At 39.0% G+C, this 13,140-nt stretch overlaps 1 protein-coding gene across 1 annotated transcript; it reads right to left on the bottom strand.

The window, feature by feature from the left end:
- Nucleotides 1-833: 833 nt before the first annotated feature.
- On the bottom strand, nucleotides 834-12,938 carry med17 (mediator complex subunit 17). Its single transcript, XM_063493429.1, has 13 exons — nucleotides 12,824-12,938; nucleotides 12,236-12,481; nucleotides 11,371-11,534; nucleotides 11,013-11,232; nucleotides 10,770-10,906; nucleotides 10,563-10,644; nucleotides 10,170-10,322; nucleotides 8,560-8,690; nucleotides 7,745-7,929; nucleotides 7,275-7,412; nucleotides 2,131-2,248; nucleotides 1,851-2,010; nucleotides 834-1,310 (listed from the first exon to the last, which is right to left on the bottom strand). Exons 2-13 carry the CDS (start codon nucleotides 12,465-12,467, stop codon nucleotides 1,102-1,104), a joined length of 1,929 nt encoding a protein of 642 aa, XP_063349499.1. The 5' UTR covers nucleotides 12,468-12,481; nucleotides 12,824-12,938; the 3' UTR covers nucleotides 834-1,101.
- Between the last annotated feature and the right edge of the window lie 202 nt (nucleotides 12,939-13,140).

Genomic DNA, 13,140 nt, shown 5'->3' with positions numbered 1-13,140 from the left:
CTGGTTTAATTAATAAGCAATTAAATCAGATAGGCAGATTATTTCATGATAACAAAAAATGAGTTTAGTTTTTGTGTGCTGCAGGCCGGTGATACTTACAGCTGAGGCCTTGATGATACTGGCTCAGCAAATCAGAAAGTAATGTAAGTAAAGTTGTGATCAAAGTAGTCAAGTAGTAATTGCAGTTTGCTAAATCCACACAGGAATAAAGAATGAATGAATGTAGAAACAAAAGAAAAGAATTGTTCTTCTTTTATTACCTAAAGAAAAAATATCCGGTTCACAGTGCAAATGATTTTGTGATTTATTTCTTAATGAACTGTCTCCTCCCTCGTGCCTACACAGGAACTTCAGGTTCCCCACCTGCCTGAAAGTCCAGAGTCCAGACTCAAAGTTAGTTTATCTAAAATGTTGTCACATCAGACAAATGGAGTGGTATTAAAACTGCACCCATCTACTCTGAGCTCAAAGCCATATATACACACACACACACACACACACACACACACACACACACACACACACACACACACACACAGAGTTGAGCCACTGAACGCAGCTGGATTACCTGCTCTGCCTCCTGAGCTGCAGCCACCCTGCAATATGAGGATACAACAAGAAACACAGAAACTTGTTCCTCAAACTTACCTGTTCCGGAAAATAGGTTTAGTGAAAATTTGGGAGTTCACTAAACTTTTGTTTAGTGAACAAAAGTCCTAAAACAACGTTGAACTTAATGTGGACAAATGTAAAGTTTGAACCGGCAAATCCCTAAGCTCAGTTTTATAAACGGTGTCTCTTTGATCCATAGCTGTGTTCTTAAGAAAAAGGACAAATATATACAAGACAGACTGCTCTTTAATTTGTATCAAACTGTTTGAGGTATATACACACAGTCCACACCTTACATTATAAGCAACAGGCAGAGGACACTTGTGTGGACAGACTTTACGGCGGTCCACGAGTTGGTTAAAAAATAAAAGAAATGAAAGCGCTGTCGATTCTTTCAAATATGAGGAAGAGAGTCTATGAAGGAAGATTGTCCTTTTTAAACAAACTGTTATTTTGTGTGTGGGAGGAGTCAGCAGACAGAGTCAGCACCTAAGGACAGGGAGTCAGTGCCGCCATGAGGAGCTCCATCTTGTAGACAAAGTTTCGGCCCTCCATCTTGCTCCAATGGACCTCTTTGTACGGCCCTCTGAGGTGGCTCCACTTGGCGTCCTGGATGACGTCGCTCTTTGGCAGCTCTTTGATCTGGCTGCGAGGGAACTGCACCAAAACTTTGCACCCGCTCTCTGGGCCGTTACGTACTGAAGAGAAAAGACACTTTGATGAAAAACCACTGACAGTTATTTACTTTGCTGCATAATGATAAAGAGCTGCTGAGCAGACTTTTGTTGTTTTTAAACAATGACAATAAAGTTTCTCTCTTGTCTCACCACACATTATTCTTCAGTGTTTACAGATATTCAGTATGAGTGTTGCATGGCCCGAGGAAACTGGTTCATGACGCATTTCAATGATGTTTGAAGAGAGGAAGTTTCTCAAAGATTCCCCAACTTGTATCAACCTGTCTGCTTAATCTTCAGTAATTTTCTATGAACTGACAGACTGGGTGTGGTCTTGATTTATTAAATTAGTTTCTATCTTTTCTTTAAAATAAAAAAGGTTGATTTCTTTTTCTTTTTACATTTTAGCCTTTATTCAACAGCGCAGATTTTGGGGGGAGGTTAGCTAAGGGAGAGCCTAAATGTCTCATGCATAGAGGCATGAGTAGTACTGAGTTGCTGCTGCTAATATGCTCTTCCTACTACAGAGAAACCTGAGGATCCAAGAGCCATCAGTCTCACCTGAGATGGCGTACTCTCCGTTGGGAGAGGCAACAGTGACCGCGGAGGCATTTCCGATGCTCTCCACTGGGCCCAGACCTACATGGTTACTGAAGCTCAGGACGTGCCAGCCCATCACCTTAGCCAGCTGCTGAACCGCATGTACCTGATGCTGCGACATCTGTGAAAAGAAGGCAGGGATACGCAGAACTAAATACTGAAGCATTACAGTTAACAGTGTGCAGCCATGCTTCTGGTAAATTCAGCCTCCTCCAATAACTGTGGAAGTTACTGGTGATACCTGTGAGAGGAGAAAGTCTTGCAGCTCCTGTTCCTGGTGTGACAGCGTGACCACACGTCCATCTCTGTGCACCACCCTGATCTGCTCCACACCGATGTTCAGCTGCAGCTGGATGGACCTAAACACACCAAATAAAACACAGTGAGCCTCATCTCAGAGGATCAAACACGCTGGTCCAGAGTCATGTAAACATCCATATAAGAGGAGTGAAAAACTTTTTTTTAAAAAATCCATTTATTTATATAGTTCACAACAGCAGTGAACGAAAATAGAAAAATATAATGATAAACGTTAGTTAACAAACAAAAGTACAAAAAAATTACTATAGATTCAGAAATAAGACTCACAGGTCGCAAAATTTCAAAATCCCTGGTAGCCCTTCGGGCAGACACTCTTCAGTTTTTGATAGCCCAAAATAAATTTAAGTAGCCCGAAAAAAAAAGAGGACAATTTTTTGAAAAAAATAAAAAAAATAGTTTAAAAAATAGTTAAAACACAAATTACAACAACTGTATAAAAATTACAATCATCAACTCAAATATTTGGTTCTAACTGAACAGAAATTTCTATGAACTTGTAAGAACTGTGTAGAACATGAATCAGTCTGTGTCAGATTCTGAATCTGAAGTTTCCACTGAAGTCACGGGTAAGAGGTAAGTGGAACCAAGCTCTAGGCCATTTGCTTTGTGTGCAAAGTTTGCAAAGACTGCTAAATTTTGCCAAAGGTAGTTCACGCTGTGCAACATAGTACGCTGTTCTAAACAGCTTTTTCAGGACTTCTTGTTGTGCTTTGGTTATTTTCAGTATGTTTTTTGCAATTGGTGTTTGTTCTGGGAAAGATACTGTAGACTGAGCAATAATGCATTTCTCAAGGGTTCTGATGGGGTCTTTCTTAAAATTACTGGTCCCAGTAACAAAGGCGCTTGTCGACTCAGAAATCGAGTGAAACTAATGACACACCCGGCAGAACTTTATGTTATTTAGCTTGTCATATTCCAGCCACAGAAATTCTTTTGTCCATGAAACCAAAAAAGCTGCGCTTTCTTTTTGCCTCATAGTCTGATTTCTCATATCTTTTCCATTTTGTGATAGGCTTTTCTTTGGCTGTCCCTTCTTCACCCTGACCTGTCTTATTTGGCTCAGCAGAATTAAAATACCTGCGTAAATCCATCTGCTTTTACACACACACTTGCATAATGATCAGCGATTCTCTGCACAATCAACCTCTATCACATGTTTAAGCTTGCTGCGGGAGATTTCACTTGTCACATTTGCATAGTAAGCTAACGAGTGATAAGGAATTGGAGCGCAATTAATCTGTCACTCACCAATCAGTACTGCCGCTCTCTATTCACAGTTTGCGCGATGGCAAAGTGAAAGTGAAGCAAAAAAAAAGGGAAAAAAAAAGCGCAAATTCAAACGCGATTTCAATATGTCACATATTGACAGTGGCTCGTCGATGCCAATGAAAATTACCCAGCTACGTTTGCGAAAGAATGCAAAAGTATTGACATATATTTTTTCTTCCTATGGTAGCCTTACGGGCAGGGCTGAGATGAATTTTGGTAGCCCGACCGGAAAAATCGCTAGCCCCGGGACATCGGGTTAGCGATTTTGCGAACCCTGAGACTATTAAATAATAAAAGCTGCAGCTATTGAATATTTTAGTAATCAAGTATCCTATTGATTATTCAAGTAACTGGATAAGAAATACTTCTGCCTTATAATAAATACTTAAAAGAGAAAAAAAACACAGGTTATCAAAAAAAAACAAACCCAAAAAACAGGAAATAGAAAATTGTTATTTCTACAGTGTGTACCAATGTTGTAACATAACTACATACAATGTCGTCAACCCCCCCCCCCCCCCCCCCCCCCAAAAAAAAACAACAACAACAACATAAAAAAACATTCATGCAAATGAATTGCATGCAGTGGGTCAAATGTTTGTGCGCATATGTTGAGGTAGTTCTCTTTGTCGTGATCGGCGTTCGAATTGTTACTCAAAAAAGTCATTATTACACATATTACACAGACTACTTTTTGAAAAAGTAATGCAGTGCGTTGCTTAATCACTTCATTATCAAACTCATTCCGTTACTTTCATGTTACTCTGCAAATAGCTGAAATACAATGTCTCATAATCACCATTTAACAATATAAACCTGAGGGTACAGCCCCACATACCAAAACAAATCCCTAATGAGGACACATATCTCTAAGATCTCTCTCTTAGTGCACTAAAAAGCTGACTGCACAAAGCAAAGATGAAAACCAGCACCAAAAAGCGATCGCCACAGTGATTCTGCTTTAGAAACATGAACAGGTATAAAGGGAGGCTGCAGTCTGACTGCCCATCTCCTTGATACCATGTAGAAGTTAATTCAATTCAATTTTATTTATACAGCACCAAATCACAAAAAAACGTCGCCTCAAAGTGCTTTATATTGTAAGGTAAAGACCCTACAATAATACAACAGCAAAAACCCCAACAAACATATGACAATCTATGAGGAAGCGCTTTGGCGACAATGGGAAGGAAAAACTCCCTTTTAACAGGAAGAAACCTCCAGCAAAACCAGGCTCAGGGAGGGGCGGGGCCATCTGCTGCGACTGGTTGGGGTGAGAAAAGGAAGACAGGACAAAACACATGCTTTGGAAACCAGAGATTACTAATAACTAATGATTAAATGCAGGAGGTGTATAAACACATAGTTAGTGAGAAAGGTGACTGAAGAAACAACACCCAGTGCATCATGGGAATCCCCCAGCAGTCTTCAACTACTGAAGCATAACTAAGGGAGGATTCAGGGTCACCTGATCCAGCCCTAACTATATGCTTTAGCAAAAAGGAAAGTTTGAAGCCTAATCTTAAAAGTAGAGATAGTGTCTGTCTCCTGAATCCAAACTGGAAGCTGGTTCCACAGAAGAGGGGCCTGAAAACTGAAGGCTCTCCCTCCCATTCTACTTTTAAATACTCTAGGAACAACAAGTAAGCCTGCAGTGTGAGAGCGAGGTGCTCTAATAGGGTGATATGGTACTATAAGGTCATTAAGATTACATTTTTCAAGACAGGATTTCACAGGGAGCCAATGAAGAGAAGCAAATACAGGAGAAATTTGCTCTCTCTTTCTAGTCCCTGTCAGTACTCTTGCTGCAACATTTCGGATTAACTGAAGGCTTTTCAGGGAGTTTTTAGGACATCCTGATAAGGGTCTGGGTACTGGGCTCAGCATTCGCTCAGCTTTCACTCTGGGTTCTGGGTTAGCTTAGCTTTAGCATGGTGTCCTGGCAGATACCTGGCAGCATAATGCGGTTGTTTCTGTCCTGGATGCAGCTTTCCACTCTACAATTTATCTCGTCCTTTTGTGCAAAAAAATAAATGTCCATATCCATGCTCTAGACCAGGGGTATCCTGCTTGTTTTTGAGATATCCATGCCCTACATGCTGCTGATTACCTGGATCAGATTTGCTTTGCCAATAAGAAGCTGCTTGTTTTCCAGCTGGTTAGTTGGAAAACAAGCAGGACAGCGGCCCTCGAGACCAGGAGTTCGACACCTGTGCTCTAGACTGTTGCTATTTTCCTCCTCTGACACGCAAACTGAAATCAGCTGATTATAGTGCAAGTGTAAGAACCGATAAGCGGGATTAATAGGCGGGCATTCTAACAATTCCAAGGAATTTGACTACTGAGAACAGGTTTTCTACAAGAATATGTTCTCGATTCCCATCCCTAATTTGCATGCCATAATAAAACTAAAGTATTTGAAGAAAACATTCTCTTAAATGCAAAAACAAATAAATAAATGATCTCAAATACAATGATGCTTTGATGCAAAGTTTTATGCTTCTAAAAACGAGATGTTATGATGGTGCACATGTTAATAATTAACATTAATAATAATTTAGTGTCCAACCTAACAGCCCTAAAGTCAACCTAAAGTCATTGGCTCAGAGTTTTACCGGCCCATGTGCATTTTTATTGGCCTGGGGGGGGGAAAAGCTTTTTTTTCCCCTATATATTAATACAGTTTTATTAACATAATATTCTTGATATATTTCTTTTTCACTGCTTAAAACAAATGACAGTGACTGGAACAAACTTTAAAGTCCTCTTTTCTTCACATCAAAGTTCATTAAGCAGGTTGTTTTTTGAAGGATCCTGCCAGCTCTTTCCCAGTAAAGGTTGTGATGGTGATAACAGTGCTCTGATTTGGACACTATAAAAATGAGCTCACCGTCTCAGTTAGACAGTCACTGCTGCTGCTGCGTTATCAGTAATTTTGTTTAAAAACTGGGGACCATGTGGGTTTAATATTGTCATACTTTTTATTCACATGCTGCTCCTAGATACGTTTCTATTGCAGGTTTGTTTTTAGTTGCAAATGTAGGTAAAACATTCGCATTTACATGGCGGCCACTGAGCGCTACAGAGCCGAGCGTTAAACAAATCAGCAAAGCAAAAACTTTGTGTCAAGGATTTTTTCAGTTGTTGAGTTTTTCGATTTACTTGACTATTTACTTACTAGCCCTAAATAAAGTATTTAAATAGACAAATAACAGAATTTTAAAAATACAATTAAACAAGCAAAAATAAATAATATTAATACATGTCAAACACTCAAACCGTAATACAATGAAAAATATTATATTTAATTAAATTTTTAAATTGATACTAGAAATTACTTTAAAATATAACATGACTAAAAAATAAAACCTAATAAAATGAAATTAAATATTAAAATAATAAGCGTAAATAAATAATACTAATTTAGTAATAATTAGTAGTAGTAGTAATTTAATCATAAATTAACTGAAAAAGGCGTATTAAAATATAAATATAAAAATTACAAATACCAAAACATAAAATCATAAATAAAATTCTAAATAATAAGATCCTTAAATAACAATAGAAAGAATTTAAAATTATATAAAATGTATTAATGCTAATAATTACAAAAAAGTATTTTAAATTAAAATAACAATAGTACAAAATGAATAGTGAATATTTTGTAAATATTTAAAATAGTACAAATCTGTGATAATAAAAAATAAAAATAAAATGTACAAATAATAAAAAAAAACACATAAATATTGATATTTAAAATAATGAGTAAAATAAACTCCTCTGCACTCCACTTACTTGCAGATCTGCTCGTAGCCTTGTGAAGTGATGAGCACCTTGACACTGGACTCGTATACGTCATTAATGTTTGACCAGTGAGCCTGGATCTGCGGGTCTTCAATCCGACTGGCCAGACTATCGATGGTACGTGCCGTCCTGTTGACCACAAACACCGTGGTACCCATGAAGAGCATTGCTCAGCATTATACAGCCAACAAAAAGTAGCTAAAAACAATTCTTCTGTTAAAAGATTAAATATTTTAAGATAAAAGGACATAATTTAATTTCCATAATCAGTTTGGGATTAATAAAGTATTCTGATTCTGATGAAACAACAAAGACAATGTGAGCCATCTGCTAGCCAAATGTAGGCAAACACTGCTTTTTTGGGCTGCTAAAGTTTCTGGAGCTCCTAAATTTGCAGTAAAATTCAATATTGCTGCTGGTAACTGTTTCTGTATTTGCAAAATTATATCAGGATATTTTACCTGCTACGTAGGAAGATGTGTTTGGCCTGTTTGATGATCTTCTCCAGCAGCCCCTCAGTCTGCTGCCAACTGGAGATTTCTGCCTTGTCATAGGCCAGTGGCCCTGCCAAACGCAGACGTTTGTGCCCAAAGGGAGCGCTAGAAGGGTGTGGCATCACCACAGAGCTCAGCTGCTGCTTGTGAAACTATAAAAGAAACAAATGTTGCCAATGAAATGTGCACTGAGACAATGAAATTTAAATTAATAACAATAGAAGTGTCTCCTGGCAGAATAGAAGACGACAGGTTTCCAGGGTTGTTGTAGGTAGAAGAACACAAATATATTTATATTATTTTATATTTATATTTATATAGATATTTTTAATATCTAAAAAAAAAAATCCAACATTAAAACTTTAAATTTAGAAGAAAAAAAAAAAAACCTCATAGATTCCTTCACTTTGTAGCCGTATTTTTCTTGTAAGCACCCTCTGCTCAGAAATGACTGTCTCTTCCTGAGTGCAATTCAGCCGGTGCTCTCTCCCTGTTAAAAGGGAGTTCTTCCTCCCCACTATCACCAAGTAATACTGCAGGGGACTATTGCAGTTTTCTCTTTAATTCTCTACGGTCTTTATCTTGCATTCTAAAGCACACTGAGACCTGACCAGTATTCCCTAACTGAGACGGGTTTTTTGAGGACATATAGTTAAAAGTTAAAGGGAAAAAGAGAAAAAAAGGCAATGCTTAAAAATATTTAACGGATTTCAGATCATATCTGGTAGGTTTCCTCCAGAGATGGTTAATAGATTGCGCTCTACAGGAATCTCACTTCTCACCTCTCTCATCATCTGATGCAGATTGTGTTCTAGTACGTAAAGGTGGTCGTCCGGTTTGGGTTTCTCTGGAGATGCCCGGTTGTTTTTCTTCTCTCCCGTAGAGTGGCACAGTGAGATTGACAGCTGCAGACCTAGGGCGAGAAAAATCACAGGTGTGTTTGGAGGGGAGAATGACACTTTGGGTGAATTAGGGCAGAAGGATCATCAAAGACTCCAGTCACCCCAGCCATAAACTGTGCAAACTACTTCCATCAGGCAGGAGGTTCTGCAGTATCCGGTCCCGAACCAGCAGACTGAGAGACAGATTTTTCCATCAGGCCACCAGACTGCTGAACAGTTGTTGCTGTTGCTTGTGAAGCTTGCACACAAGAATCTCACTCACTTGTGCTGTACCAGTGTACCAGTAATGTCACGTGACAATAAAAGTGATTTGATTTGAGTGTTCACTAAAAGTGAAAGAACATTCTTTACACTCTTGACGAACGTGAAAGCTCAATACCTCGACTTGATGACGGCTGCTTGTACGTAACATTAAGAATATTACTCAGAACATTAATATGGTGTCTATTTTATAGATACTAAAGAGGAACGCAGCAGATAGCAGCTGTTACTTAGCCTCCAGTAAAAGAGCACTAAAAAAAAAACGAAGAAAAAAAAGCCCACATTAGTCAGTCATTATGTTAAATGTTATTCTAGCTTTCAGAGCGTTTCATGTTCGTATTCATGCCTCTCTGCTTTGTCTTTTGGTTAATCTTGTTTTACTTCAAAGGTTGTTTTTCTCGTGTCTTATTTTGGTTTTACCTCCTATTTTTTGGTCTTTTGTTTTCCTTTCCCCTCACTGTTCCCACGTGTGTCTTGTTTTGTAATCAATTCTTTGTGTGTGCATATATATATATATATATATATATAAAAATCATCTCTTCTTGCCTTTCTTTATCAGATTGTCTGTCTTCCTCCATCATCCTTCTTTCATCCCCACCTGTTCTTATTTGGATCTTTCACCATTTGTTAATACCTATAGGTCCCATATTATTTCACATTAAGACATGTTAACTCGAGTCACAACACATCCCCAGAATGTATATTTCAAGTTTTAGAGCAAAATACCACACAGGTATTTTTTTGTACTATGGCTGTGAGTCTACATTTTGGTTCTAAGTTCTATTAAATTACAACAAGATATTCCCATGATAATATTGAACAAAACCACTGTGTTGTCATGGATTTCGTAGACATAGACTAATGCATCGATATTGTAGCATTTTTTTTAAATGTTTTCATCTCTTTAATGCCATCCACAATCACTTGACAAGTGGACAACCTCCCGTGCTGTTATTTTGAAAGTTTACTCTGTTGCGGCAGTCTCAACCCACGGTGAGACAGACTACATTTCCACCATTTTTGGACTGCAGTCCTAATTCTGCTCTGAAGATCTGCTGTGAGCTGGAGGGTCTCCCTAACCGGCAGCAGGTGGCAAACTGGTCCTTGTGCTCAAGCACTGGGTCAGCTATTCTCTCAAGGCAGAGTATGTGCTTCCGTATGGCACACACAAGCACATACATAAGTGTGAGAAACACTGAACCAGGACCCCATTTGTGTTATATTCTCACCTGGGAATGGCTGTGAGATGATCTGGTTTTTCACAACAATGTGAGGGATCTGGGATTTGATCTGAACTGCCTCCCTGGACAGCTGGGCGAAGATCTCCTTACAGAGCAAAACATTCTGAGCCGCCTCCAGTTTCACGTGCCATGGCTGCGTACCTGAGTAGAGACAAAAGAAAAGACCAAGAGTTTTGTTTGTGGGATTTACTCTTACAGTTTAGAGTGGGCTCAGTCATCCTTTGCCAAAGCCTAAAGAGCGCTTTCTCACACAGAATGTAATAATTTAGTATTTTCATAAAATGCCCTTTTGGAAAAAAAAAAAAAAAAAAAAAAAACGTGGAAGAAAAGAGCCTCTGTGTTACTGAACAACTTTTAATGTGTATATGTGCTGAACCATACCAGCTTTGTTCTTTTGCTGTTGTCTGAAAAGGCTGACGGTTCCCAGATCACCAATGTCAGGAGCTTGTTTCTGAATGGACACCTGAAGATACAAACAGTATCTTTCTATTACACCTAATATATCTGGAAATTATCTAAAATCAAAGAATGAACAAGCAATGAGAAAAGATGAATAAAAACATATTATACATGTCATTTCCCTCTGACCTTGATGTAAGCAGACCCCTCCAGGTCACTGGGGATCTGGACGTCCAGTGGGCAGTAATCCTCTGGGATTTTTTTGTCCAGATCAATGTCAGTATTTTTGATCACTTCAAATGTGCCATGATGGGGGAAAAGGGAGCCTGAACGGGCAAACACAGAAGTTAGAAAACAGGTTTAAAGTGTCCTAATGTTATTCTGTAGGATGCAGCAGCACTGACTGATTGAGGTGTTTTCCTCTCTTATCACCTGCACTGCGGTAGCTGAGGTCTCCCAGGATCTTGTCTCCAACTTTACGTAGTTTCCACTGTGAGCGCAGCCGCAGCAGCTCAGAGTTGAAATCCCTTTGCCTCCTGTTCTCCTGGTTCTCTGCGACTGACTTACTGAGCTTCTCTGCTCCCTTCTGAAGGATCATAGCTGCTGTGGCCAATGATTTCTTTTTACTGATCAGCTGGAAAACCTGTGGTGTCTGCAGGAGTTGGAGAAGGAGCAAAAGATCTCTTTGTGGACAAACCTAACAGTGCTTTGCTCACATTTAGAGATTTTTTGTAGAACCCTTAAAAAACCCTTTAAAAAAAATCAATGTAAGTGACATTGTTTAATTTACCTTTCCAGCTGCTGGATCTTGAGACACGGGGTCTAAAGCCATGTACTTCTTCTCCTTCACCACACTGAGCACATCATAGAGTACACACATCTCTGTGAGGGCGCTGCGGAGGTTGTTACGCACCGAATCCCAGGGCCAAAGAGATGGCTGAAATTTTACTGTGCCTATGCAAGAAAACAGAAAATTGGGCTCTATTTCAACAAGTGATAAAAAACCTTATGTTCTGTTTTCAATTCATTTGTGCAGTCCACTTGGTGGTCCTCCTTTCTTCATCAGAGTCAGGAGTAAATTGTAAATAAAGTTTAACTTTATTTAGCTGGACCTCATTACTCCTGAAATCCATTTTATTTATTTATTGGAGCAGCGGATGTACTCTTAGGATTGACATAATCCATAATTCCATCAATTTTCACAAGGCCTCCAACACCCCGGGCTGAAATGCAGCCTCAAAACATGACAGAGGCTCCATTGTGATTTAAATGGTAAATAGACTCTTATAGTTTCTTATACAGCACTTTTCTACTCTGAGCCCTCAAAGCACTTTACGCAACTTGCCTCATTCACCCATTCCCACAAGCACTTTTTTTCTATGCTCTTTATATGTAACATTCACATGCTTTCATACTCCGATCAACTTCTAGTATCTTGTCCAAGGATATTTGGCATGAAGACTGAAATTATATATTTATTGGTAATTATTCACCATCTAAGTGAAGTCCTGAAATGTACTGACATGTTTAACCTATGATGAATGAAGTTCAGCTTGATATTTTATGTTTGCCTAAGGCACACAGCAGCTGATTATACCAAGGAATGTGTGATGGCTCGTGTAGCTCTAGCTCCTTGCTTTATTTAAGCATTTTACCTTCTTCCTCCTCTCCATCCTGCTTGCCCCATTCTCGGTCCTTGGGTTCTCCCTCAACATCCTCCTCTGAGTCAGATCCCTGGCTGAAGTCAATTCTTTGTGCCAACTTTGCCAAGTTCTGGGACATGGATAGAGGAGGGACATAGGTCTCTGTCCCATCCAGGGCCACTTCCTGCACCTGCTTCTCACAGGAAGACTCGATGCTGATCCTCACCGCTGGACCACCAGACATGATGACAGACTTGGCTGAGAAGTGGAGTGGACAGGCAGAAAGGGTTAGTCATCAAACACAGACACAGGGGAGACCAGAAAACCTCTGAATCAAACATTTAATATAGGTTGTTTAATAACCAGAACACTAAAATACTTCACTTCCAAATGTTAAAGTGAAAAACGAAAATTAGAAAATGCTCCTCAACTATTTTGGATGATAATAATTCAGCTCTTTTAGGCACTTTGTAACATTTTACTAGTTAGCAACACTAGCTAGCGTTAGCTCTTTGCTTAGCTCACAGCATAAAAGGAGACTCGAAAGCTCAAGAGAACAGCTTAAAACCCCAAATACTCTTCTACTCCTGTAAATCTTACCTCTGGCGTTCACTAGTGTTGCAGGTATAGAGGAATTACTCTCGGGTATTGCATTAAATGTTCCAGTAGCGGTGAAAGGCTCATCAATACAGGAACGAGTGTAACTCCTGCACGGTCCCCCTCCCACCGCGATTGTGATGAACTCTGAGGCTGGCAGCTGTTTCAAACGCTTTGTGTCACTTTAGCACTGTTTACGTATTTAATGTTTGTATATATATATATATATTATTGATGTATTTTTTATGTATTTTATGTTTACATGCATAAAATGTTTTTTATGCAGATATAATGACTAGGAACTAATATTTCATGTGGAC

This window comes from Pelmatolapia mariae, linkage group LG14 (genome assembly GCF_036321145.2).
Source record: "Pelmatolapia mariae isolate MD_Pm_ZW linkage group LG14, Pm_UMD_F_2, whole genome shotgun sequence".
Lineage (NCBI taxonomy): Eukaryota > Metazoa > Chordata > Actinopteri > Cichliformes > Cichlidae > Pelmatolapia > Pelmatolapia mariae.
This window is presented reverse-complemented; position numbering and strand designations above follow the sequence as displayed.